The following is a 27,332-nucleotide window of genomic DNA, read 5'->3' as shown; positions in this document are numbered from 1 at the left end:
GAAAAGAAAAAGGGCCCGCCGGCGTCTCTCTCTCTCTCTCTCTCTCTCTCTCTCTCTCTTTCTCTCTCGCGCGTATACACCTCCATAGCCGCAAGAGCAGAGAGAAAGAGAGCTATGCGCTCGAGCTCGCTGCTCGCGAGAAAGAAAAAGAGAGGTGGTGGAGAGCAGCGCTGTCGAATATTACAAGCGCGATGGAGAATGTAACGAGCCTAGTCGGCTGCTGGTCGCGCAGACCGCGAGAACACACTCTGCCGCGCCGCGAGTCGAGGGAACAGCGCGAGGGAACTCGTTCCGCGCCTCCGCATCGCACACAGTGAGTCCAGCTTTTGGATGAGGCGGAGACGCTGATTTTTTCTTTTGCATCGAGGATCTTTCGCATCAGAGGCTGAAACGTGAGTTTTTATAAATCTGTGTTTGTTTTTTTTAAGGGACATTTTGATTCGGGTCTCTCGCGCAACTTTTAATTGCGAAAACAAGTGGAATATCGTAATCGCTGTGCGCTGTACCTGCTCTAGTTTTTTGACGGCTGTCGGTTCATTTTCTCAATTAGGGACTGGAAGAGCTGTAGGTGTAAATCTATAGCCGAGAGAATTACGTAAGAGCGCAAAGGAAACCGCAAATCTGCAGTAACTTATTGAACCTTATTTTCACCGCTCTCTTTCGGACTAGAAAATTGAGTTCGAAAATACATTTCCTATCCAAAAAACTTTTCGAGGATCGGTACCTCCACTATATTATACAGTAGAAGAATAGCGGCACAAAAAACTATAGTGAAGCCCCTCTCGCAGTGTCCCGCTTCGAACAAAGCGTAGTTTACAGCCAAGAAGGCGGCCAATTACCTCGGGATCATTAAGTTCCACTTGAAATTTTTTCACCCAGCTACATGCAGACACAATAAGATCGCGGCAAAATCGAATTAATTCCTATAGTATATACCGCACAAGAAACGCGAGCCGGCACACACGTCAATCGGTTCTGTTTACATCTTAAATCAATCCACGCGATCGCTCGCCTCGTGGGAATAAGAGGAGAAAAAGGAAAGCAACGCCAAAAGTGTATTATGTATGTACACAGGCTGCGCACCGACATAATTACCGTGACTGTCGCGTTATCCGCTCGCTGATTTGTTTCGCAAAAAGTGCTCGCGGATTCGTTTTCTTTTTCATGCGGGCTTCGCTGCATTAACGCTGTGTATACGTATGTTCGAAGCTCATTGGAGAAGTAGACGATGATGTAAATTACGAGCGAGCGCATTTGCGAAATGAATTTCTATCTGACTATGATGATACTTATTCGATCGCGAAGTGAATGCGGGAGTAAATCGAATTAGAACGCTGTGGATATCTGAAGCGATTATATATGTACGAATGATATAAATAAGCCCATAAACTCGGCGATTAAACGATTATATTTATTCAGTTGGCGTTTATTCGTTATTTATAATGAGCGGGTATTCCGAAGAATATTCGCGAATCGAACGAATTAACGAGTGCTCGCGGTCGGTCTTACCGTATCCGAATCGTTCTACTGATGGCATTTCCAGTGACGTATAATACCACACAACACACTCACCGAACACGCATTAGCCCGGGCAAGTAGCTAGAGCCGGTCGGTAAGCTTCGAGTGTAATAAAGCATAAATTACCCTCGCGCGAAACTACACAGCATTTCGGGCCAACTGCGGCTCTCTCGTATAACTGTCACTGCGGCCGTGTGGCCATGAATCTCACCGCACGGATCAAGACGGATTCGAGTGGGCTGCGCGCGTCGTTATTGTTGCGTCGAGAGAGGATTTCGCGTTAAGTGGCGCGCAGTTTCGAGGGCGAAAATTATACGAGATGTGAGCTAGAGAGAGAGAGAGAGAGAGAGAGAGAGAGAGCCACACGTGCGTAAGCCGAGAGGGTTCATAAACATCGAGGAAATTGCGAGGGTGTCGTGTAACGACGATATAGGCTCTGCAGCTTCGAGGGTTTTATTCAGTTCTAGAGAGTGAAGGGTGTGTCGCGGATGGACGATGATGTGGGACGAAATTTCGGTTACGATTATATATACTCGAGGCTCGAGTCGTGAGTTGACACAATATATAAAGCGATTTGATCGACGATTTACAACAAGGCGGATGTACGTTATAGGTATAATCGTTTCGACACCTAAGCCTCTGCGCAGCGTCTATCTCCAGAGGGGCTTCGTAAGTGTATCGCGAGATTTCGCGCGAGAGGCTTTTACATGACGGACTTTTTTTATTTTATCGCTGAGGGGATCTCCGCGGCGAGAGGATCGAAAGTGCGTTCGATTTGTGTGTGTGTATGTGTACAGTCGGCGCTCGCGGTGATGTCATGCGCGTTAAGTCATTGTGTCGCCACTTTTTGTGCGTATACTCGGTAGGATCGAGCTGCGTGTGTTATTATATTTCGGTTATTTAACGGTAATAACGGGTGATTTTTTTCTCGGCCTGAGGATAAGCGATATTAGTATCGATCGAGGCGATCAGTGATAAGTACGGATCGCGCTTTGATCGTTCATGAACGATTTGTCTTCGCTAAAATCATTACGGTTCAAGGCAACCGATACGACTCGGCCATTTACACGAGCCCAGCGTGTATATACAATTAAATGTTTACCTCCTTCGCCGCATTAAATCCATTACGAAATTCCCTTTCAATACACTAGGCTAATAAAAATATGCCTTGTTTCCACCCGAGTAACTCATATAGAAAGTAATACGCCTCTAATAAAATCCTCCAACACATCGGACTCGAGCAAAAGTATATCGAGCATTTCTGCATTTGCATATCTCCGACGAGCGACATATTTATAAGCCCTCGCGTGTATACACGCGTAATCTCCTTTATCGACGGGACACCCTATCCAACATTCGTTCGACGTGTCGTCGCGTGGCACTAAATCACCCATCTATCACCTTTTTTCCCATATTCGATTTCGATTCGCTCGTATATCGCAGCAGCCGATTATTCTTCTTCTTCTCCTCCTCGCGCGTCTCCCTCGTGACTCGTCGGGAATACATAGAAAAAGCAGAGCCGAATCAACGTTCCGATGTACATCAGGCCTCTCTTAAGCGATTTACGTCGATTGAAACGTATACAAAACGCGTCCGATGAAAAAGAGGGCGATTCAGCACAGCTCGGAATAAAACGCTCATATTAAAGATCCATATCTCTTCCCACGGGAATCACGAATCCACTGTGATCGCTCTTGATTTCCTATATACACACGCAGTATCCACGAGTGCCGCTCTCTTTCGAGCAGTGTGTTTTCGCGCGGCCGTCCTTAGAGCTCGTTTATCCTTTTGCCAGCGAGAAAGAGCTGAGACCTTCGAGAGTGGATATATGCGGGCGCGCGCAGTTCTCTCGGCAAATTAAGTAGTTAATCGCGAGAGAGTATAGGCTTTTTCCGCGATCGTCGTAGGAAAACTTCGGACATGATTCGCCTACTCGTTCTATATGTGGGTCTCCCTATCTCGACTTAATTGCGTCGGCTTTGTTTGCTTCTTTCCTTCCCTCGCTCGCGAATCCGACTTGGAAAACGATTGTTCCAGTAGAGCGTCTCTCCCTCTCGTTCTTAATTAATCGCGCACGAACGACTGTTTTCGTTACGCCAAAGCGAATACGTCCGATCCACGGAATTAATCAACGCGCTCGCGTACACCTACTCTCCTATTGTCGCATCCAACGCGCACAAAGCTGCGCTGTCGCAGCGGCCCGCACGTCGTCATCAAAAATCGAATATTCAAAAGGAACAAAAGGAAGTCCCTGTGTGCCTCGCTCTGCTAATCCTGAAGCGATATGACAAAAGGAGAAGCATCGCACGCTCCAGGTATTTAAGGTCCTCGAGGACAGTCTCCTCAAAGTACAATAGGATCCAGTGTGTGTATAATAACCGCGCACGCGTGTACACACACCGATGCGGCAAAAGGAGCCGCGCGCGCACGTGCGAGAGAGGCGAGTCACACACAGCGTCATCGTCTCGTGAGGTGAAAGGACTCTCGGATCGTGTGTATGCATACGTGTGTATATATATATATATATATATATATATATATATATATATACACACAATATTATGTACATCGCAGCTCGCTCGCGCGTTGTGCAAAACCGGCCCGAAGAGCAGCGGCCGCCGACTGCTCCTCTTATTTCTCGGTGCCGATTACCAGAATATAATTGTTATTAAAACCGTCATTAGTCGCATTGCGAGAGAGACGCTCGGAGGGGTATGATGCAAATTTTCTTCCATAGATAGGAGTAGAGAGAGAGACGGAAATAAAGCGCGAAAAGTGCGCTGTTCTAATTCGTCGCACTTTGCAGTGCTCTGGGAGAGGGGGACGAAGAGATTTACGCTGGCATAATTGGCGGAAAGAACGCCCCGAGCGCGCGGTAATGCCTCTGCACGCGCAGATAGAACACAGAGCGACGTGTCGTGGACAAATCGCGCGGCGCAACGCGTTTAGCGCGGAATGCCTTTTTTTTACCCGTGCGTGTATGTAACTTGGGATGCGGTAGTATAGTTACTCTCTCGCGTTCTTATACTCCGACTAAGTATATGGCGAGCGATTAAGGGCTAAACTATGCTCGGCGATTCCTTTTAATCGATCGATTCCTGCCCTTTGTCGTGTGTGCTTCCAATGATTTCGACGGGAAAGAGAAGGCTATTTACGTTTCGAAACACCAGGTATTTTTATAATACTTATAAGCGAGGTAATGGGCAATTCGCGTAAATACTTAATTACTGCCGCGAGTGTCAGTGCTGGAACGCCTTGGCTGCCTCGTTATATACCGTCCTCTTGCGCCGCGTGCGACTTGCGAGCATTGTCGCGTGTATAGATGTATATAACAATGCTCTTTCTCGGACGAGATAAATCCCGCAATTAAAGTCCTTAAAAAAATTCCACTAATGGTCCAGAATGCAAAGCCGCGAGACCGCGGCGTTTCAAGGGGAACTGTCTCACCGCGGCGTTAAAGTGAAGCGAGAGTTTTATTTTTGATACAAATTTATACCGTATTGGAACTTTCTCTCGTGATGCGGGATTCGGTGCTATATGAGTAGATGCGTGCAGTAATTGCGGCAAAAATCGCGGCGTGGATCGATGAAAAAGGGCATAAATAACGCTTAAAAGCGGGGGTTATTTTTCTTATCGTAAATACATTCATCAACGCGCGAATTACGGCTCCGTTGAAAAAAGTGATGCGTCTGCAGCTGCTGCAGGATTGCGATAGTATACTTCAAAAACGCGCGAGTTTCAAAATTAGAAAGAGCGATAGAGCTATACACAACCGTTTAATAAAAAAGGTGTCTTGTTAATTAAGTTCGAGCCTGCTGTACTCCGGAGTCACGAAGATAACGGAGAAAGCTCAAAAGTCTAAGTACAAACGCCCCGGAAATTGGTCGAGCGGTCCCCCGAACACACGCTCACACACATACCTACCTCTACCCTATATCCTACAGTGGCGCACAGCCCGCGTATAAAACTCAGTGGCGAAAAAATGTGATCGTCCAGTTTGAAAGAGGCGCTACCGCCTGAAAGAGAATATCCGTAATAAAAAAGAGAGGAGGCGCTCGTTACGCTCATTACCCCTGCCCGCGTCAAAAGCGCGCGCGTTCTTTTTTCCTTTATATCTTTCGGGCGTTATAGGACACGCGCGAGAGCGTGCAGAGCCTTCGAAAAGAGTCTCTCTCTCTCTCTCTCTCTCTCTCTCTCTCTCTCTCTCTCTCTCTCTCTCTCTGCGCCGCTGCAATTATGCCCGAGAGCGCGGGATAATTAGGCGCGATTTATGCGGATTCCGGAGGACCTTAACGCTGAATTTCTCTCTCTCTCTCTCTCTCTCTCTCTCTCTCTCTCTCTCTCGCACTCGAGAGGGCTAGAGAGCGCGAGAGAGTAACGAGCTGTAAGGGGAGATTTAGCAACGCGCGTGCGAGGGCTACAACTCCGTAAATGGAGACACGTGTGCAAGAGACGCTCTCGTGCGCCGAGGTCTTGAGATTCGAGTGAGAGAGTGAGAGAGGGCACTTTTGGCGCGCGAGTTGTGCGTGTGGGTATATGGGTTCTTTTAATTGAGTCGTGTGCGCGATGGAGATAGGGATCACCTTTGAAGCTTGTTTTTGTCGGTATTAGGGCTTTTGCGCGGGAGAGCGAAAATACTCTGATGGATACGGCTGGGTGGTATTGCCGAGATGACGAATGCTAGCTATTTGTTAAGTAAATCAAATCTTGAAAATATTATTCGAGTAAATTAGATCGCTATCGTCCGCGATACGTGTTGATGCACATTATTTAGACACGTGTAACCAAAGTTTTTTTTTCGCCTCGACTTTTCTCTCGAAGCAATCGCACAATCTCCCTAAGTGGATGACCTATTTCGAGACACTACTTTCGATGAAAGCTTTTGCGAAGGCTAACTTCAAAGCATCTCGTGTGTGGCGGGTTTTTTTTCGAAGGATTCGCAATCGTTGCATGGGTACACTTTGAATACCTGTCCGCGCGGGAAATCACTAGTGACTTTCTTTTTTTTATTTCCAGATAATTACAGAGTACAACTTCTCACGAACCAATACACCGTAATAAAGCCTTTTCAATTTACGAATATTTTTGACGCCTCGTCGTCGTGTCGCATCGATCTTTATCCATACGAACAATAGTGACAAGTGCAGAAAGAGCAAATTGAATCTATCGAAAGAACGCAAATCCATTAACGATCATAATAGCCAATTATTCGAAAGGCACCGCGCAATTAGCATATTCGTGCGCGCGGATCGAATTGTGGAATCGCAGAAAAAGCCACATAATGCAATTATAGCCCAGCGAAGCTTTTAACCGCTCTCTGCGTGTATATACACACAGGAGATAGTCGTGAATTAATAGTTGGCAAGCGAAACGATGTCTCGAACGAGGACAATCGCCTCTGTTGATATTGAATTTCACGGCCTTCAAGCTCGACTGAGCCAAGAAGTCAAGTGTTTGCTTTATAAAAGAAACAATACCATATACCGCACGGGCAACCTGTATACAACACGTGTCTATATAACAGTGTACAGCAGTAGGCGAACTTGCGCGCCGGTCGATGCGCGGCGGGTTCATTTCCGCAATGCCATTTCTATTTGCTTTGATCCTCAGGAAATAAGGCAACTGCATGTATATGTACGTCGGCTGCTACCTACAACAATTACATAAACGCGTACATATAATAACCGCTTATAGACCGCGTATAACGACGTACAACGCGCGCGTTGTTATTTTTTGCTTCGCTTGTATAGTACTACTCCACCTTACGGCTAATTTCCTCGGCAGAGAATTTTTTCGCGAACACGCGCGGCCATAATGATAACAACCGCGCGCGCGGAGAGCGACGAGGGAAGAAAAAACGGAAAAATAGCGTGTTACGTCTCCTGGAAATGGAAAGGAGGAGCTGTACTACATCGGTGAATCCTTTTTTTCTCTGCGCGGCCCGAATGATAATTATCGCACTGATGTATACGCGACGGAGTAGTGGGAGGTATTGCGTTATATTACGTTTAAAAAAGGGACGTCATCTGCGAAAGAGGCTCCGGCTTATTGCTCCGTCTCGAGACTTTCCGTGCAATTGATCTCTCGCGGCTTATTGCCCATTATACTTGCTAAAGACAATGGCGCCATTGTGAGCGCGCTCGGCGTTAAATATTTATCATTTGCCGCGGAAAAGCTCGTCTCGTTTTCGTTATTATATATACAAAAAAGCTTTCATCCGCCGCATCCTACGACGGCGTATTATAAGAGATTTTCCGCTTTATAAATATCGATTACCGCCTTGTATATAATTTCGCTCGAAAATCATAATTCGAAACGTTGTATGAAATAACAGCGCATTGTTCGAATCCCTACACGCGCGCGAGTAAAAAATTGTATACCTGTATACAGACAGCAACGAGATTTCTATAATTACCTGATATATATATATATATATATATATATATATATATATATATATATATATATATATATATATATACATATATATATATATATATGCCGCCGGCCGAAAGCAAAAGTTTTAATTAGCCGTGTATAAGCTCTCTCTCTCTCTCTCTCTCTCTCTCTTTCTCTCTCATGGTTAAAACTTGGCTAAATACATTTTTTCATCAAACTCGCTCTCGCATTCTCCCAGCTCCGCGAAAGAGCTGTAAACGATCCTTCAGCCAATTAAGTCGACAGCGAACTTTATTAAACAAAACATCGGCTACATATAGATATAGATAGGGAGTATTCGCAGAGAATGAATAGCCCGAGTATAGAAGTAAAGTTCGACATCAGCTTCAATGGGTTTCAGTTACAGCGCCGCTGCCGACGACGACGACGACAACGACACCGGCGGATGTGTAGCCCCGCTGATCAATCATGCAGAAATTGAAAGCGCGTCTCGGTAATTTTAGCCCAGCGGCCGGTTGACCTCCAAAGATGAATAACCTTTCAATTGATACCTGTTTTGTAGCTAAATTCAGCTTAAATGATCGCTGACACACTAATTAAAAACCCGCAGTGATAGAAATATATAGCTATTATTATTATCGTAGCCCGTGAGAGGTTGTTAATGTGTGTTTGCAGGCGCTTCTTCCGCGCGCGCATTCGTGTATTGAATTCGTATGTACAATTGTGTAATGCACAGAGTGTATATAGTACGTAATACGCGTATTACCGAGAAATGCACTTTCTTTTCGGTGCTCGCGCTAGCTGCAAGGTGTAATGATACATTTATTTTCTGTGCACACTCTGCGCATAGCTTTTAGTTCGTCACTTTCACGAAGAAATGCGTTATGTGGAAGAAAAAATAAGTAGACGCATTGCTCTAATCAGCGCGAATAAACGGAAGTTTCGAGCGTAGATTGCGCCACCGCGCTCTGATAATACAACTCTAGGCCCGAAAGTGCGTGTACACTTTGGCAAATCCGTGCGAACTAATTTATATTCACGCGCGGAGAGGCTCGTAAACCCGGAGTGCCGAAAGCGTCGAAAAGGCCGGCACATATAGTTAGTTTTTGTCCTATTGCGAAAAAGGCTGTATTTTGAGGGGGGTTATAATATACAATCGAGTTGGAACGCCTCGCTCGAAGACACATGGTAATTGCGTTCGATCGCTGACGCGTCGAAATATAGAGCTGGGATGGAGGTTGTCGAATCGTTGTCGAATGTGTCTGGTGTTTCGAGTATATAGTTTTGCTGAAAATGGAAGCTATAGGGACGATGGATCTGCGCGTTGACTTTTCATTGATTTAGTTTCGTGTATAGTGTAGTAACTTGTTTTATGGAACATATGGTGTATGTATTGTATGAGAATCGTCATTAACATCGTATAATGAGCTTTGACCTATTATAATAATAGACGAGCGCAGTGTCGCCGTGCTCTACTTGCCCGATAATGTATATTTCCTTCCTTCGTTAAAATAAATATGTATGCCAGAAAGCGCATTAAAACGACTTTTTGATTGATATTTTGTCTGGCTCGTGATTATCCCGGACTGAATTTAGATAAACCTTTGTTACACGCTCGCGCACTTTTTGATTTTAATGCTGAAATTCTATTTTCGCGCTCTATAGGCGTTCGAATAATTTAGTTTTTATTTTCTCTCTCTCTCTCTCTCTCTCTCTCTCTCTCTCTCTCTCTCTCTCTCTCTCCTTTCACGGTGAGATCTTCTCGATGCTTTATGTAACGAGAGATATCTGGAACTGTTGGGGAAGTGCAAATGGCGTAGCCGAGTAATTAGATTCTTCGTGGTGATAGGTCGAATGAAACTGTCTGGAATATGGATGCTCGGAGCCCAATGACGCATACATGATGTGCCGTGTAGCAACATCGTCGGGATATGTTTTGCAGAAATTTCTCGTCGACCTGCATGCAAAATTGCAGTTGGAATCAAAAGCGATGTTAGACATATTTTGTCAAACTATCAATTTTTAAAAAGAAGCCGCGAATGCTCGCTACAAATCAACGCGCAATCACAGGCATTGTTCCACCGCGCGCCCACTACTCCAAAATCCCAACGATAATTCATCATTATAACCTCCGGGCCCCCACAACTCTTATAGTACAGTCAAAATCCGCAGCGCAATCGAGCGATATCGCAGTTCCCGCCAGATTTCGCCAAAAATTAGTATAGCCCCCCGAAAAAGTGTATGCAAAATTTCGAGCCTCTAAAACCGCAGCACATAGCGGCAGTCGCTGAAATAGGAGAAGCCTCGGCCGGAAAACGGCGGATCCGACAATGCGTGTGCGCGCGCGTGTATAGGAAGTTGGAAAGGCGGCTTGTAAAAATGTTACACAAGTCCCGCGTGCGCAGCGCAGACGCAAGAATGGAGCCCGAGAAAAAGAGAGACGCTCGCGCGTTGCGCTAGAAAGCCGATTAAAACGGCGCAGCCGTGAAGAGCCAAGTGCGGCGAGCTACTGCCTTTTATTGTTTCTTCCCCCCCCCCCCCCCCCTTATTCTCTCACCGTTTTCGCGCCGTTTTCTGGAAATTGTTTGTTTTCCTCTCCCCCTCGCTCTCTCGAAGAATCATTATATGTATTATACGAGAGGAGCTTTTGTAACTAAAGAACATTTGACGCCACGTAATGGCAAACACTTTACGGCTAATAATTTAATGAGTAATATAACGTAATAAACAGATGTGTATACGCGCGTCTTGGTTTTATTACGAGTTCACGCTTTCGCAATATGCCGCGGCGAATAATAACTGTCGCGAGATTAGCCGTGCGAGATATAATAATATAATTACGCGTTATAATAGCCATTTTACACGTCGTTCGAGAAATTCCTCAGATGTTTCGAGAGATACAGTAGAGAACGCAGCGCATTTCGCAACGAGAAATCCCTGACATTCTGTCTTCTATTGTGCGCGCAAACAAAGCTGATAGCGCTCTTCCGAATATTTTCGAATTTTCCGATACACGTACCGTCGTCGGGGGGAGAAATTGGATGAAATCTCTCCGACGATTCGCAGCATCCGGCAAGCGTGCGACGGTCCGTGAAAAGTCAAAAGGCCCACAGCGGCAACAATTAACGGGAAAATTGGCCTACGACGCATCGTGTCGTAAAATCGGCCTCTGCAGCTGCACAAAAGCGTTGCGTATAAAATAACAACCGCGCGGATTGTCCGATCTGCCGGAAAAAGAGCATTTTCACGGATGGTACGACGCGTATAAAGTGTATTTTCATCGCAACGTCGACCGAGGCATTCGGGAAACAAAAATACGAAATCCAGCTCGGTTCGTTTATCATCAATTTTTTCTGTTTTTCGCCCAGATTTGGGATTCCCTTCAATCCGGCGGAATTCACTCTCGCGAGTCGCCCCGCGAAAGTTCAAATGTTTTCGCTCGCTCTCTGTTGTTTCGAACTATACAGCCAGGTGTATGCACGCGGATATTCGCGTGTGTGACTGTTGCTTCGATGTTTTTTCGGTGCCTTTTTCGCTTTTGTTTTATTATTCGATATCGTAGCTATGCAGACTACTGGATAAATATTTGAGATAAAAATCCGAGTAAAGAGCTTGCTCGACAGTTTTAGATAATATGTAACAGCCCATAACTATCGTTCTGAAGTTTTTTGATAGATTTAACGGCTTTCTCCGAAACTTTCTCACGGGGTGAGAGGTGAGAATTTTTTCGTATTCCCTTATAAATCTGCTTCGTCCTCTCTTACGTGCCAGCGAGGAATATTGAAAGTTAAGGCTACATGTTTTGGGCCTATTATATGCGGCATATGCGGGCCTCCATTACAAAGGAAGATGCCCACGGGTATACAGATACGATCGATCCGTAACGGTGAGCCTTTCTCACAGGCTCTTTTTTCGTATCGTAGGATGTAACATGCGGAGAAGTGAATGATAAAAAATATGAAATTGAAAATATGACTGAAATTGGATATAATCGTGGATAATGACCTCTGATGAAATCGTAACAGCGGTATAATAAGTATTAATAGCTATTAATAAGCTGTTCTTTGATTAAAATTGATCGAAACCGATTTCAATTAACGAAGCCAATATAATTTGTGATATAACAGTATACTAAATTGCAAAATGATCGAACGCTAGATTGCGATGTTCGCATGACATGAACGATGCGCTAATTTCAGCGCGTGTCCCAAACGTACATCCATATAAATAACGACACATCATCAATAGAGTCATGCGACGTTAATGGCATTAAACTGTACACGAGAATACCGAGCTCTCATCGTATTTGGCAACGTTTTTCCTTGTATTTGGCGATATTCCCAAGCCGCGCGCACGACGCCAACGAGCTCTGGCTCTGTTGGAACGCATTCCCACTTTACCCACGTAACTTCTGTACAACGAGACGTGTGTGCAGTAATTAGTACACTGCACAACTTTATCAGCCCGCAAACACCTTCAATAGCACGACTTTGCATAAGAGTATAGGGAGCAACGAAGAAGAGACATATCAATAAACGAGATCGTCAACAATCGTAATTAGCTCGAGATCGACAACAACCAGCAGGATCGTCGTCGGGTAGAACTTTCTCGCCCCCAAGAGCCATATCGCTATCTCGAGTGCAATAAAACGGGCCGTCGGAGCTGCCTTGATTCGACTCGTGATCATCGGGATTTTTTTACAGCCCGTATATATGCGCGCCCAGCTGGTGGCTGTAAACTGCAGTGGCTCTGAATTGCCGCGCTTCTGCCGGCGCTCCTGACGCTGTGTGTTTTACGAGCTCTAGCGATGCAGCCTGTTACGTCGACGCCTCTTACGTGCGATGTGGAAGCGACCCATTCATTTCTTTCCTCAATTTGTTTTTTTTTCCGCGGCTTATAGAGTGAGAGAGTCGGCTGTAAGAGTACTTCGCGCCGTACAGCGCAGTGCTTAACGTTCATTCAGCTCTTCGGACTTGTGGTCAATGGGGGGATAAATACGCCGCGAGAGCTTTACTGCTGCACAGCACGATCCTCTACGCCGACGATTCTATTCGCGCGCGGGTATAGCTGGGATATATATTTATATTTATCGGCGATTGTTCGCGCGGAATTCGTGAGATTCGCCCCGCAGCTGGAAACGTATATAGTCGTGCAAGTAGATACGTTCCGGGACTGGTCGGACGTGAGAAGATATCGTATAACTTTGAAAACTTACCCGAGGGGAATGAGCTCGTCGACTGAAGCATCGATGCATCAAATTCCAGATGAGCTGCAACTGTCCCCTGACTACGGCCGTAGGGCCCACGCTGGCTTCGACCTGCGGCGGACCTTCTTTCATGCTGTTCATGGGCCTCCTCGAAGTCTTCCTAAGAAGCCAGTGTGATCTCGAGGACCCCTGCAACAGGCCTATACCTCAGAAGCGCGTCAACTCCAGGTAAGCTTCGTTCTTTATATTGATACACACTTCGTTTTGCAACACAGAACCGCAGAGAATGTGAAAAAAATTTTTATGCGAAGACAGTTCGCGCACTCTATACTCTGGCCCGCGGCTTAATAAAGCTCGATGCACACAGGTAGTAAACGCGAGCCTCTGCCATACATTCGCCCCGTAATTGATTGAAAAAATTGGGCAAACATTGATTTTCCATTCCTTTTAATAACAGTTCCGCAGCGTACCCAGCGATTGGGCTTGATATAACGTTCGATCGGCCCCTGATAGCCCTCCACATGCGCGTATCAACTCGGCAGCGAAAACAAAGCGTATATATAGCCTCTATGACGACCTATAGCTTGATTAAAAACCAAAATAAACAGTAACGATCGCGACTATGTCCGTCGTATACATACTATGAAAAAAGCTCTGATGCGTAATCCGATCAATTCCCCGAAAAAACGAGCGCTTCAATTACCGGAAAAAAATCCATTCCTCCCGTAGTATAGCAACGATAAAAAAAAGATCCTTGATTAGTCGCAGCAACGACTTTTCCCAGCTGCATCAACGCGCGACACCAGCGGGTAATCGAGTCGCTTTCTCTCTCTCTCTCTCTCTCTCTCTCTCTCTCTCTCTCTCTCTCTCTCCGCGACGGCGGCGAAGCAGCCCTCATAAATAATCCATGACACTCGCGAGCGGGCAATGATATTCAGAGTAGCGTTCGCGAGAGTCGAAAGGAGAGAAAAAAAGACGATGAGTCATGTAAATGATGAACGCTTTGAGAGAGGCTCCGATGCTCGCGAGGGAGGGTATGTATGTACGTGTATAATTACGGTTTTCAACTTCTGCGAGAGCCTAATGTGCGCGGACTCTTTCTTCCATCACAGAGTCCGCGGTTCTGATGTCTGTCTCATCGTAATACCTCTCACCGTTCGTATACTCGTGGATGTACCTATGGGAGTTGATTTACGACACTGTTTTACGGCCTATTATCATCGCGGGGAGACGCGATGATCTGCCGTTACACATACACAAGAGACTCTGCGGATAGTTTCGGGCTTTCTCCTAAGAGCCATGATAGTAGACAACGTCTCTCTCTCCCTCGGTACAATAGAAGGGCAGCGTGTAGAGATCACCGCAAAAAAAGAACGACTGCAGCAGTTCCGGGCCGACGACGTAACGCTGTATACACGAGAGCAACTGCACACGTGTACGTTCTTATCTTAAATGGTTCGGCTGTTACCGCTTGATGGGCTACATAAAACGATGTACGCGAGCGGAGCTTTTTTCCGCGGCTAACTCGCCTTTGACTCGTTTACGGCCGCCGCCGACGCGCTTAATATGGCGCGCCGGGCATTTATTTATTTATTTATTTATTTATTTAAGCCCGAACTCGCTGCGCGCCGAAATTACACGCTGTGCGAAGATATTGAAATTTTAACGATGCTGTGCGGATAAACGGGTGTATGGAAGAGCTTTTCAGCCATTAGAGAGCCGTATAACGATTTTATTCCGTAATTGCGGATAGAGAGCGTTTATCGATGTACCATGGATAAATCGTGTGCTTCCTGGAAGCAATTTTCGGACGCGACGCGCGCGCGCTCGATGTTATTTACGCTTTATTCGCGCATCGTTACGGGGAGTTATACCGATGGTTAAAGCGTTTTACGTCGGCTTTATGGATATTTACTGCGCGCTCGCGATCGCGTATACGTTAATCAATAATTAAGGAAGCCTACTACTGTGCGAGGACACTTCCTCCTAAAAAAATTCAATTTTATAACGTTATCTGCATATTTTTGAGTAATCACCGCTAATCGCCGGCTGCATCGAATAAAGTCCATATTTATCCAATAACGACGCGCTTCGGCTATGAATCGAGTGATCACACTGCAAGACCGAAATTACAGCGGTGTACCCCAATCACTGGTATCCACACACAGCAAACGGCGAATCAACAAATTACGCGCATTAGCGCGGCAATCCAAACAAAAGCCTCCGGTTACGTAAACGCGAAATATAAAAAGAAGAAGCGCGTAACGGATTAAGCAAACGAAAATACGTTCAATTATACACTGAGTTCCCGTTCCATTATTAGCTACTCCTTCATAACGCGAGAAGAAACAGCGCTATACACACGCGATTCCGAAGATGAGCCGCTCCGAAAAATTACCAAACAATCGAAGCCGCCGCGGTAGCTCAAGCGTGAAAAGAGAGGAAAAGTCGTAGCGGAAACTAACTCTACCAGCAGTATAGCATCGAGAGGACCCTCCTCTCTCTCTCTCTCTCTCTCTCTCTCTCTCTCTCTCTCTCTCTCTCTATCTCTCGAGGCGCGCGTAGAAAGTGATTTTTCTCTCATACTCGCCGCGGCTATAGGAGACATGAAATTACGTCAAAATGCTTTTCTCTCTAGCCTTCGCTGAGAACGGCACCTTTCGCCAGCCCTACATGCGACGCGCTCCGCTAACCCAGTTCCACTGTGTATGTACATCGTGAGATAATACTTATCCGGGCTGCTCGCGTGATTATTGGATTTATTGGACGGCCGCACGCGGAGAAGGTATTATAGCGTGCGCTGGGATACTTTGGCTCCCGGTTGTGCTGCGGCGGAGCGAATCGCGCCGGAGCTGATGATTTACGTTTTGCTCGACTCGAGCTGCGGATATTATACTGTATACCTACTTATTTTTGGATTTGAAACGTTTTCGAATGGGATCGAGGATATCATGTAGTATAATAGTGTGCGTGTAGTGGTATATGAATATAGCGAGAGGATCATTAGTTTGCCTTATCTAGTGAGAGCTTTGCGCCGACGGTGAATTTGCGAATTTTTATCGGGCTTTTTATAATTTTTATGCTGTGTGGGTGTAGGCAAACAGAGAGTGGATTTATGCAAAACGCGTTTTAGCATATAGCTGCTGTAATACGCGCGTTTATTCAGTAGCTTCCATATTGTAAAATACGCAATGTTTGCATGTTTTGCGCAGCAAAGATAATGAATAACGAAACTTTCCCATTTTAGCGCGCGCGTTTCGATTCGGTAATCACATTATATTCCCGGATAAATGTGTAATGTGCGCATAGTTATAAAAATTCGGCACACGGAGAAGATGGCAATAATTTTCATACATTCACACACTCCACATTCTTCTCTCGCAACCGAAGGAGGTGTTGTGTTTCGCAAGTGCGCGCATAACATAATGTCCGGAAGGGATTTCCATTCTTGCGGGAGAGACGAGATGTATAGGCACATGTACCCGAGAGTCGATCTTCCCGATCGATATCGAGGCGATCTCAGACGATTATACTCGACACTCGGATGTGTAATACCGCGATCGAGAGAAGACTTTCTACTTTTTCACGCTGATTTGCGCTTTTCGTCGCGCTGGTCGTCGACGCGATTGCCATCAAGCGAATCATAATCGCGATTGAAATGTCTAAAGCTACTCACGCGTTTCGAGTCTGTATTAATACAGCGCGATATTAATTATTTTCCCGATCAATTAATTATCCGGGATAATGGATTTCTGATCACTGGTGCGATACACATGACGGAGTGCCCATTATATAGCTTCCAAGATTAATTAGTCGCAAATGTTTAAAAATAAAATTTAACATCCCCGATTGTGCGGCAGGTACGACTTTGTGGTGATAGGAGGCGGAAGCGGCGGTGCGACGGTCGCCTCGAGGCTGTCCGAGGAGAAGCGCTTCTCCGTGCTGCTACTGGAAGCCGGGCTGGACGAGCCAACCGGAACGCAGATACCGTCGTTCTTCTTCAATTTCCTCGGCTCGGATATCGACTGGAAGTACTCGACCGAGAGCGAGGACGAGGCCTGCCTCAACAAGGAGGACCGAAAATGCTACTGGCCCAGGGGAAAGGTGAGCGCGTCGTATGATTCAAAATTAATGTATACTTCGATTATCTTTTTACTATTATGCATACACGCAGGTTTTGGGCGGCACCTCGGTGATGAACGGCATGACGTACATGCGGGGCTCGCGCAAGGACTACGACGACTGGGCCAGGCTGGGCAATCCGGGCTGGTCGTACGACGACGTCTTGCCCTACTTCATCAAGAGCGAAGACAACCTGCAGGTCAACGACATGGATTACGGCTATCACGGGGTCGGCGGGCCCCTTACCGTCACCCAATTCCCTTATCACCCGCCGCTGAGTCACGCGCTCCTTCAAGCTGGCAAGGAGATGGGTGAGTACCTGCGCCAGCGTACCCGCGTTCATCTATATATACGTATGCGGAGCGGGAGACGAGCTTGAATTTTCATTATCCTGATGGCCTGTTATGCAATTAGCCCGCGGCTGCTGCTGCCGCTGCTTCCTCGATTAAAGTCAACAGGGAAGTGTCCGTCGCGCTCGGTATACCCTTTATCTATATCACCGCTCGATTTTCCTTTCTATATTTTTTTTGCGTATTTTCCACGGGGACTCGGTTCGTTGTTTGATTTTTTACCGGCTTTTTAGCGGAGCGTTTTATTTTTTTCTCTCGAGATTTTTCGCAGCATCACTGCAGCAGCGACGGCAGTATATAAATCAACAAACCGTAAAGTCAAACGACGATGACTGCGATTTTCTGATTTTAGCAGCGATTATATTAAAAAATATTCCAGGCTACCCAACGGTGGACCTGAACGGCAGGACGCACACTGGCTTCGCGATCGCCCAGACGACTTCGCGCAACGGCTCGAGACTCTCGACCGCCAGGGCCTTCCTCAGGCCGGCGCGCAATCGACGCAACCTTCACATCATGCTCAACTCCACAGCCACGAGGATACTCTTCGACAGGAGCAAAAAGGCCGTCGGCGTCGAGTTCGTGCACGACGGACAGCTTCATCGCGTCTCCGTCGACAAGGAGGTCATCGTTAGCGGAGGTGAGTACTGAAATTGGAATTATTCGCTTATTTTTTTTTCTCCTAAAAGGATAACGTGCAAACAGTCGAGTGCACGAAAAAAAAACAACGAGATAATGCCTGTACACGTGGCACACGCGATAAAATTAATGCATTGTCAACGTTTCCAAAACAAATATCGGCGTTTATACGCGAGGCGAACGAATGTTTTGATTACGCGACATTTCTTTTACGAATTTAAAATCGCCTCTTTCACTTCTGGGATTTGCCGGCAATCGTCCAGAGGGTCAGTACTCGATATTTTTTTGCACACTTGGAAGTGAAAAAGTAGCGACAGATAAAGTTAGAAATGTAATTTAAAGTTATAAGTGGCTCCGCGATAGTAGGCGAATAGTTCGGAAAATTGTTACGGGGGTAGTTGATTTGAAAGTTTTTGACACTTTGAAAGAGACGTGCAACGGATTGCTCGACAAGATTTTCATGATTGCTTATTATACTGGCGTGCAACTAGAATCAAAAATTGCCTTTGGAATTGTTCGTTTGATCGATTCACCAAAAATTCAATCGTAAGAACAATGCAAATTCTGTTTTCATAAGCATACAGATTTCGATTGGAATTTTTCTTTTGTCTTTCGAAGAATAATGCCGCTATCAAACGTCACCAAAACGAACGTAATTTTTCAAACAGTTCCCTACTTACATTGACGAATTATTCAGAAGTTCAAACTCCGTAACTCTCCCTTATCTTTTCTCGATCCCATCATTTGTCTTCCAAAACATCCATCCTGAGCAGATCTCATCTTGACAGCTGTAGGAATACATACACACATACAACGTCGTTCCTGATACAAACTTGTTCAACTTCTTTCTCCCGGATAAAACTTTTTACCTTAAAAAGTTCGAATAAAACGTCGCACTTTGATCTCTCTCATCATATTCGCGTTTCCGCGCAATGAATTAATCGAAACCCAAAAAAAAATTCCTCTAATACATCAAAACGTTTATTCCCACCTCCCCCCCCCCCCCCCCCCAAAAAAAAAAAAACCCCATCGCTCTATCCCTCAAAGTTTCGAGTATCTCGACAACGCGAAAAGCAAAAAGCTCGCAGAGTATCGCCGACAAAAAGCCTTTCATCGGGCAAATCCGTCGGAGCTTTGAAACGTAAAAAGCGTAATCCCGAGCGATTACAATATCGTATACACACAATAACTGACACACGTCGAATCGCAGGTGCGGTGAACTCGCCGCAGATACTATTGAACAGCGGCGTGGGACCGAGAGAAGAGCTCGAGGCGGTCGGCGTCCCGGTGGTCCACGATCTTCCCGGCGTCGGCAGGAATCTGCACAATCACGCGGCCTACGCGATCGCCTTCACCATCAACGACACCGACACTACTCCACTTAACTGGGCCACCGCCATGGAGTACCTGCTCTTTAGGGACGGCCTCATGTCCGGCACTGGTGAGTGTATCCACTTATGCGTAATTCAACTCGAGTTATTGACTTTGTGCAGATACTTTCTATTGGCCGTTTCATAACGATCGGATCGCGATCGGCTTGCGGTGACGATGCGCCTTTTCGCAATCGGTTCGCTCGCGGCGATACATAACTACTCTATAGCTATTGTAGAAACGAAACCATCCCGCTGCAGACGGCTCGATTATTGTGTAAAAAGTTTCTTCGGAGGAGGAAAAGGAAGAATAAACGAATATTTACACGGGCGCGCAGGGCATGATCTAATCTAATCCAGATAGAAGGGAAAATGAAATTTCTTTGAGATTTACGAGCGACCCTCTATACAACCTTCTCCACTCTCGCGCTTCCGTGAAGAGAGACCTACTCTCTCGCGCGCGCATTACTTATCTTCGCTTTTTCACGGAAAATCTGGCGCGCGTCTATATATCTCGTGAAGAGATACGGCCGCTCTTAGGCGCCATAAGTCATGTATACACGCTCGGGAGCGCGATTAAGTAATTTCCAAAGCCGCCCGCCCGCGTAAAATCATTCATCCATTTTAATAAGCGCGAAATGAAAATTTCGTTTTCGCGCAGAGAACTTTGCGATTACGAAAGCCTGACGTAATTTACGGCTCGTTCGCCATTAGCGTATTATGTTTTCTTGCCTTTGATGCTTAGCTCGCGCGCGAATGTCAAATGCACCAGTAGAAACAGCCGGGTATGTTCAGACCGCGAGGACAATAGAAGCTCCGCGCGCGAAATAAGCAAATAGCATCTCCATTGAAGAAATTCAGCGCCGGGTTAATTGAGAGCATTCCCAATAAACTCGGGCCGCGCACGGGTGTCGCCTATTCAGTTCCCAATAATGCAGTCGCGCCGCAAGCGCAAAGCCCCGGCATTCGAATTCCGCAGCTGCAAGTTCTCTCGTACAAAAAAAGTCGATTTTCCTCTGTCTCTCTCTCTCTCTCTCTCTCTCTCTCTCACTATCTCTCTCTCTCTCTCTCTCTCTCTCTCTCTCTCTCTCTCTCTCTCTCTCGAATAAATCCGCGCTGCACACCCCCGAGGCACAGCAAACACGCGCGCCAAACACACAATGGAAAGCTAGTAGGGAACGTGTGCTCGCGGCAGGCACATCTCAATCGACACGCGTGCGAGCGTGTACCACAGCAGCGCAGCGTACAGAGAAAGAGAAAGAGGGAGAGAGAGAGAGAGAGAGAGAGAGAGAGAGAGAGAGAGAGAGAGAGAATAGCTACCGTTGCGGCCAGTGAAAGCCAATTGCGCAACGCTCGGTTTCGCGTGCGCGATCGGCGATGGCGCAACGTTCTTCTGATCCGGTCGAATCGCATCCCGGAGTTTTCTATCTCTTTCTCTCTCTCTCTACGGCTCGCGTTATTACGAGCATATATATATATATATATATATATATATATATATATGTATATATATGTGTGTTTGTGTATGTGTGTGTGCGGCGGGGGTTCACTGATGCATATTGCGAGCGGCTGTACGCCAGAGGGATCGCGAGCCCATTATATTACAGCTGAGACTTGCTGCGCAGATGTGTGCGCTGTTGGAGGATCACAATATTGGCCGCCGCATTCCAGGCCTTTGGCTCGAGGCATTGCACTGGAGCATATTATATTGATGTCGCGAGCTGAGTATCTGTCTGTGTACGGGGCAGGGACAAAGCGGTACTGTACTCGTTACTATGTAGTGGCTCGTTCGCGCGCGGCGAAATACCGACCTAATCGTGTGCGCTCAGATGGTCGCGACCGGTATAAGTGCGTTGGGATAATTGATAAAGTTGCGATTGATTTACAAGGAAGGATGTGCTGTTTGGCTTGGAAGGTACAGTTGATTAACTTTCCTTTTAGAACACCAGAAGATACCCCTTAAAATCAGAGGATTCAAGGGTGAAATGCAAGTCATATACGAAACAATTCGTCCGTGAGACTAACGAACTCATCTCGCGAATCACAGTTTCTTCCTCCACTTTTTTAAAATTCAAACAAGCAGCGAGAGTCAACAGTCAGTGGCATATTACATCATATCTCAACGAGCTGGGAGCTACGCGCAAACTGAAAGAAAAACCACTCGCGGAACCACACTCTAATTAGTCTGCAAGCTCTGCTTGAGGGAGCATAGAATCTACATTAAAAAAACGCTAGAATTAACGCTTTTCTTCAAAGCCGCGCTCGGGAAAAAAATTCCCTCTGCGTTATACTCGCCCACTCGCCTTATAACGAGCCTGCGCCGCACAAAGAAAGCATCGACTCGGCCCGATATAGGACCTCTCTCAATAAAAACCTCCCACACCCTCTCGAAGCGCACGGAGAAAAAACTCTTTGTCTCTTCTGCAATATAAATTTCCATCTTCCGCAGTAGCCTTTGGCCGCCGGGGAAAAAAATGGACTTCCCCGTAAAAGCGAAACTCTCGTATCAACGTCGAAGCTGTACACACGGCGTACAATATACCTCCTCGGAAAAATCGTAAACAATCAATTACGCGTAGGAAGGCTCGTCCGGCTTTGATTTACGATCGAGCGCGTTATTCGCTATTTTGTCACTCCCGCGTATGTACAGGGCACAGCTTTAATACTCCCCGCGCGCAGCTATTACACGTGTACGCGCGCAAGAAACTCCGCGGCGTTTTTCGAGCGCGGAGCCTCGGGCCGCCCTCTTTAAAGCCGCTCTCGTGGCTAGCAGCGGCGCAGCGAATGCGTTATGTTCTCTACTATACGACGCAGGCAAAGCGGCTGCCGCCCCGGGCCGAGAATTATACGGCCGGGCTTCTTTTTCCTTCTTCTCTCTCTCTCTCTCTCTCTCTCTCTCTCTCTCTCTCTCTCTCTCTCTCTCTCTCTAGCTCTCTTATAAGCCCTTGTGTTCTATATTAAGTCGTTCTCTCGTACCGAGCTGGGCTAATTCGCGTATATGCAGTTTTCTTGGGAGTATAGTATAGCGAGAGGAGCTGCGGCTAAAAAAGTATCTATAGCACTGCAAGAGCGCAGCCAAAAGATATAACGGCTCGAGAAATAGGCGCGGAAGCGCGATGTGTTTACCGGCGACTTTTCTTTTTATCCCCCCGCTGCATACTCCCCGCGCCCCCTTTTTATCGCTCGTTTTGTCCAACTCGCACGCGCGCGCGCGACTGTTTTATTCATGAGGTGAAAAATTATTCGCGAAAAGTATCTCTCGCGAAGGCGCTGCTTTATGGCTTTGGATATGTTGCAACGATACGTTCGCGTTTCGTTCGCGCAACTAAATCATATGGGATTATGAATTAGCTGAAAAGTCGCGTTCGCGGCGCGGGTATTATGTGTGTCCGCCTATCATGGCTGAGTGTCTCGAGGAAAAGTTTTTTTTATCGCGTAGCTCGGAGCTATGGATACTTGTGCTTTTTAATTATTCAACGCACTGTTTGGTTTCCATTTATACGTTATGCAATAATGAGAAAGTGTATCAACATGAGATAGATTTTTTAATTCATTATGAGAAAAACGCTATCAAAATAGTGGATAGCGAAGAATAATACGGTGATAAATCTTCCGAGCAAACATTTGACTCGAGATTGATTAATCACAAAGACGCAGCATACAATAGAAATAGGGAAGAATTAATCAAAAATACAACATGGTTCACATACATCAAAGACGAAACGGCAATTAATCACTATATACCTTTCACTGAATCGAATCATGTCAATATAATTACTAAAACCTCTAATAACGGCGCTCACACACACACACACACACACACTAAGAAACGCTAATCCTCAAAACCGCCAGCTCTCAATCGCAATCAATGACACGCACAGCCCATACATATTACAGTCGCGCTGCATAATAGCCGCTCGCGAATAAGAGCCCGCGAGCGTCCGATACTCCAAACAAACACAGCGTGTCAGTCGCCCGCGCGCGAATAATCGCGTGCGCTAAACTATCCGCGTCGCGTGTAATCGCTTTCCACGATCCTGCGAGGAAAAAACAAGGTATTCATGGTCGACTCTGATTAAACGTCTCTCTCGCGCAAGCGCTCGTCGATCTCTAGTATCCCGGTGTGTATCTAATGACAGCGATGGATACTGCGCCCTCTTGCGTAATGAGTCTTTGCGTGAATCTAGAGGGTTTCCAATTTATCGCGCGCTTTCGATTCGCTCGTTTTTCCGAGTAAAATCGCGAGGTTTTCTCGTTTAGGATCAGAAAGCGCTGTACAGCGAGGAGTGAGAAACTCGTTTGCGTCGCTTTATTGGGAGCGGCGAACCATCAGGGATTATCAATGTTCGCGAGAGGGCTTTGTGCTGTGCAGCCGTCAAATAAACGGGCTTTTTTCATCTAAGAGAAAGATAGGGACTAGATGTGTAAGGAATCTAGTCGTGTGTGTGTGTGTGTGTGTACGTGTGTGTATCGAGACGGGTTGCGATGCATACACTTATTGTATACAATCCGAACGCGCTCGTTTATCTTCATTTTTCAAACGGAATATGCGTACACAGTGGATACATAAAGCCGCTGTATTCGAGTAATTGATTTACTCTGTATACGCACACGGCGGCTGCACCCTTAATCAGCTTTGCGGATTGATATTTTCCGCCAGTGTTATATACGTTTCGCTGCGCCTTATCTTCATGAATACAATAACAATATATAAAGAGAAACGAGAATAGCTCTCAGCCGCGACATCACATTTTTCCCCGATTTTCGGCGAGCTTCGCCCGCATTACGAATTCACGTTGCACACGCGCGCATGTGTTGACGCAATAAATTATTTGACCTGGACGTGCTCTCGCTTTCCGTCCCTCGAGCATAAATTTATATTTGTGTGTGTTTTTTGCCCTTTAGCCAAATCACTTTAGCAGCGCGTCGGCAATCACAGCTGAATTTGACGGGTCACGTATTAGCCGCAGCGAGTAGGGGACGAACAAGAGAGACGCGACACCGCAACGGCTTTCTCTCTCTCCCCGCGCGGAGCTGCGAATACATTAGCGTCACAAGTCGTCCCGGCGACGCTAATACGGTTAACTAATCGAATATTAATGCGCGGAAAGTCTATATTTCTATACGTACGTAAGTTGCCCGCCGCCCGTGTCTGGGTCCGAAAGTTCCGACGAGCTTGCGACTTGGACGACGAGTTATAAATTTAACGACAGGCCGAGCGCCGGGCTTCCTGCAGACTGCAGTAATTGTACTATAAATGCAAACGACCACGCGGGAAAAGTCATAAACTTGATTTAGCACACGCGTCGCGATGATGATACAGCCCTCGTCAACAAGAGCGCTCGAGCTGCCGAGCGGCGATTAAAATTCGAAAAGTTTGTCCGACTAACGCGCCGGAAAATTACGAGCTATGGCCGATATTGTAATTACCGAGAGTGTACCGTAAACATGCGGGATGCATCACACACACACGCACGCACGCACACACACACACGTGGAATTAACGTTGCGGAGAGTGGAGGCGATGATAAATTTGAACTTTCTAAGTTAACTATATAATAATACATGTACACCGGTCGCGAGAGGTAAAGTTTCACACGCGCTGGCGAACAAGGAGGCGATAATAAATTAAGGATATTAATTTTGAGTCTATAAAAATTCAATAATCCTCCGCAGGAATATCGGAGGTGACGGCGATGATAAACACCAAGTACGCGGACACGAGCGAGGATCACCCGGACATTCAGCTGATCTTCGGTGGTTATCTGGCTGACTGCTCGGAGACGGGTATGGTCGGGGAAAAGAAGGGCTCGAATCGGGTAATCCTCATCATCCCGACGATTCTCCATCCCAAGAGTCGGGGATATCTGCGCCTCAGGAGCAACGATCCCTTGGCTAAGCCCATGATTTACGCCAAGTATCTGACGCATCCGGACGACGTCGGGGCGCTCATCGAAGGCATCAAGTTCAGCGTCGCTCTGACGGAGACCGAGGCGCTCAAGAAGTAAGCCGATGATTAATTTTTTTTTTTATCTTCAAAGCTTCATCTCGAATAATCCCGGAGATACTGCGCGTTATTCGAATCCGCGAAGCTCATTGTTTTCGCGAAATACACTCCCGGGGCTCTCGAGCGCGTAACGCGAGAGATGTGCGGAATGAAACGGAGGAAGTATTCCGTATCCCTATAGCCGCCGGGAGCTTTTCGAGCTTTGCTTTTATTTTCATATGCGCTTACTTACATCGAGCGGAAGAACGTATAAAAGCTTTTTCCGGCGAATCGAGCAGGAATATTGCGATGCGAGTACGCGCTTTACATTTCCCGTTAATGTATACTCTCCATTGATCGTCTTCGATTTAAAACGAAAAAATTTAACACGTTCAACCATTACAGGTACGGTTTCACCCTGGACCGCACGCCGGTGAAGAACTGCGAGCACCTGAAGTTCGGCTGCGACGCGTACTGGGAGTGCGCGATCAAGCACGACACGGCCCCCGAGAACCATCAGGCGGGCTCGTGCATGATGGGCCCAACGGACGACCCCATGGCCGTGGTCGACCATCAGCTGCGAGTCCGAGGCGTTCTGGGAGTCAGGATCGCCGACACGAGTGTCATGCCGAGGGTTACCTCCGGCAACACCAACGCGCCGGCCATCATGATCGGCGAACGCGCTGCCGACTTCGTCAAGAGGACGTGGATCGGCTGAGCTGCACGAGAGGCTTCGTTATTACGGGAGGCCGTGTGGATGTACATCTGTACCTCGCTGATTTCCGACACGCCGTGAACGCACGGAATCGCGAAGCTTCCTCCTCTTATTTTATTACTATTTTACTGTTAGTATCACTCTGTCGGTTTATATCGGGACGTGGGCGTTGTGTTTGAGCTTTCGGTGCTCCCTTTCGTAGGAGGGCCGAGTTAGCTCTGTAGAGTGTATTTTGAATTATTAACTAGCATTACTGAGTATGAAGTATTAAAATTAGTTAAAGTATCATCAAGTGCTCTTCGCGTTATTTGGTTAACGAAGCGTGGGCCTGTGGTAGAATAGATCTTAGGCAATTTAAAAGTATTATACCGTGTACCGTACAACTATTGTATGCCGGACGCAAGTACCTTTGAAACAATCAAAGAATGTAAGTTTATGTAATAGATAATGATTTATCGCTGTAAAAACACATCTCGCCCATGTCTCAGCTCTTTATCTTTGCCTTCCGGTTCATGAGAATTTGAACAACTTTGTTTCTCCTCTACTTTTAAGATAACAGTGCCTTGACGGATGATGAAACTCGCAGAAAGTTTCAGAACGTGTTAGATTATTTTTAGTAAGTTGATCTACCATTGTAAATTTTCCGAGCAATGTACGCAAGATCTTCAAATTTTACGAATATTTAGTTTGTACAAGTTTCCGAACAACGCGAAGTTTTCGCGGCTTGCTGAATCTGGATGCTGCTATACTGTTAAGAGTAGAACGAGTATTTAGTGCACGAAGCATGAATTTTTTTCACAACTTTTTCTCTTCAATTCAGATTTTAGGGTATAAGCGAAATAAAAAGATCGTGACTTACGCTTTGGTATTGTACTAATTACTTCAACGAGGTCGAAATTCATAATTTATTATGCTATATTTGTGTTTCGTACTAGTATTACTACTGTATGCTTAGTGATTGTAAAAAAGTTTGCTAAATAAAATACGAAAAAGAATCGACTACCATCATTGATCAACGAATGAACGA

The 27,332-nt window shown here is 46.3% G+C and overlaps 1 protein-coding gene across 1 annotated transcript; it reads left to right on the top strand.

Moving 5' to 3' along the window:
• The first annotated feature begins 193 nt into the window (after positions 1–193).
• LOC100122870 (glucose dehydrogenase [FAD, quinone]) lies at positions 194–27,318 on the top strand. Its single transcript, XM_001607898.6, has 8 exons — positions 194–392; positions 13,182–13,351; positions 16,984–17,227; positions 17,298–17,556; positions 17,975–18,235; positions 19,445–19,675; positions 25,281–25,608; positions 25,996–27,318. The coding sequence occupies exons 2-8, from the start codon at positions 13,182–13,184 to the stop codon at positions 26,306–26,308; spliced, it is 1,806 nt and encodes a 601-aa protein (XP_001607948.2). The 5' UTR covers positions 194–392; the 3' UTR covers positions 26,309–27,318.
• The last annotated feature ends 14 nt before the right edge of the window (positions 27,319–27,332 follow it).

The sequence above is a fragment of the Nasonia vitripennis genome, chromosome 3, assembly GCF_009193385.2.
Source record: "Nasonia vitripennis strain AsymCx chromosome 3, Nvit_psr_1.1, whole genome shotgun sequence".
NCBI lineage: Eukaryota > Metazoa > Arthropoda > Insecta > Hymenoptera > Pteromalidae > Nasonia > Nasonia vitripennis.
The sequence above is the reverse complement of the archived record's forward strand: the minus strand, read 5'-3'. Positions and strand labels throughout refer to the sequence as shown.

Coding starts and splice junctions, on each gene's coding strand:
- LOC100122870 (XM_001607898.6), top strand. CDS start 13,182: ATGAGCTGCAACTGTCCCCTGACTACGGCCGTAGGGCCCACGCTGGCT. Junction 17,557..17,974: donor TCAAGCTGGCAAGGAGATGG/GTGAGTACCTGC, acceptor AAAATATTCCAG/GCTACCCAACGGTGGACCTG. Junction 18,236..19,444: donor GGAGGTCATCGTTAGCGGAG/GTGAGTACTGAA, acceptor GTCGAATCGCAG/GTGCGGTGAACTCGCCGCAG.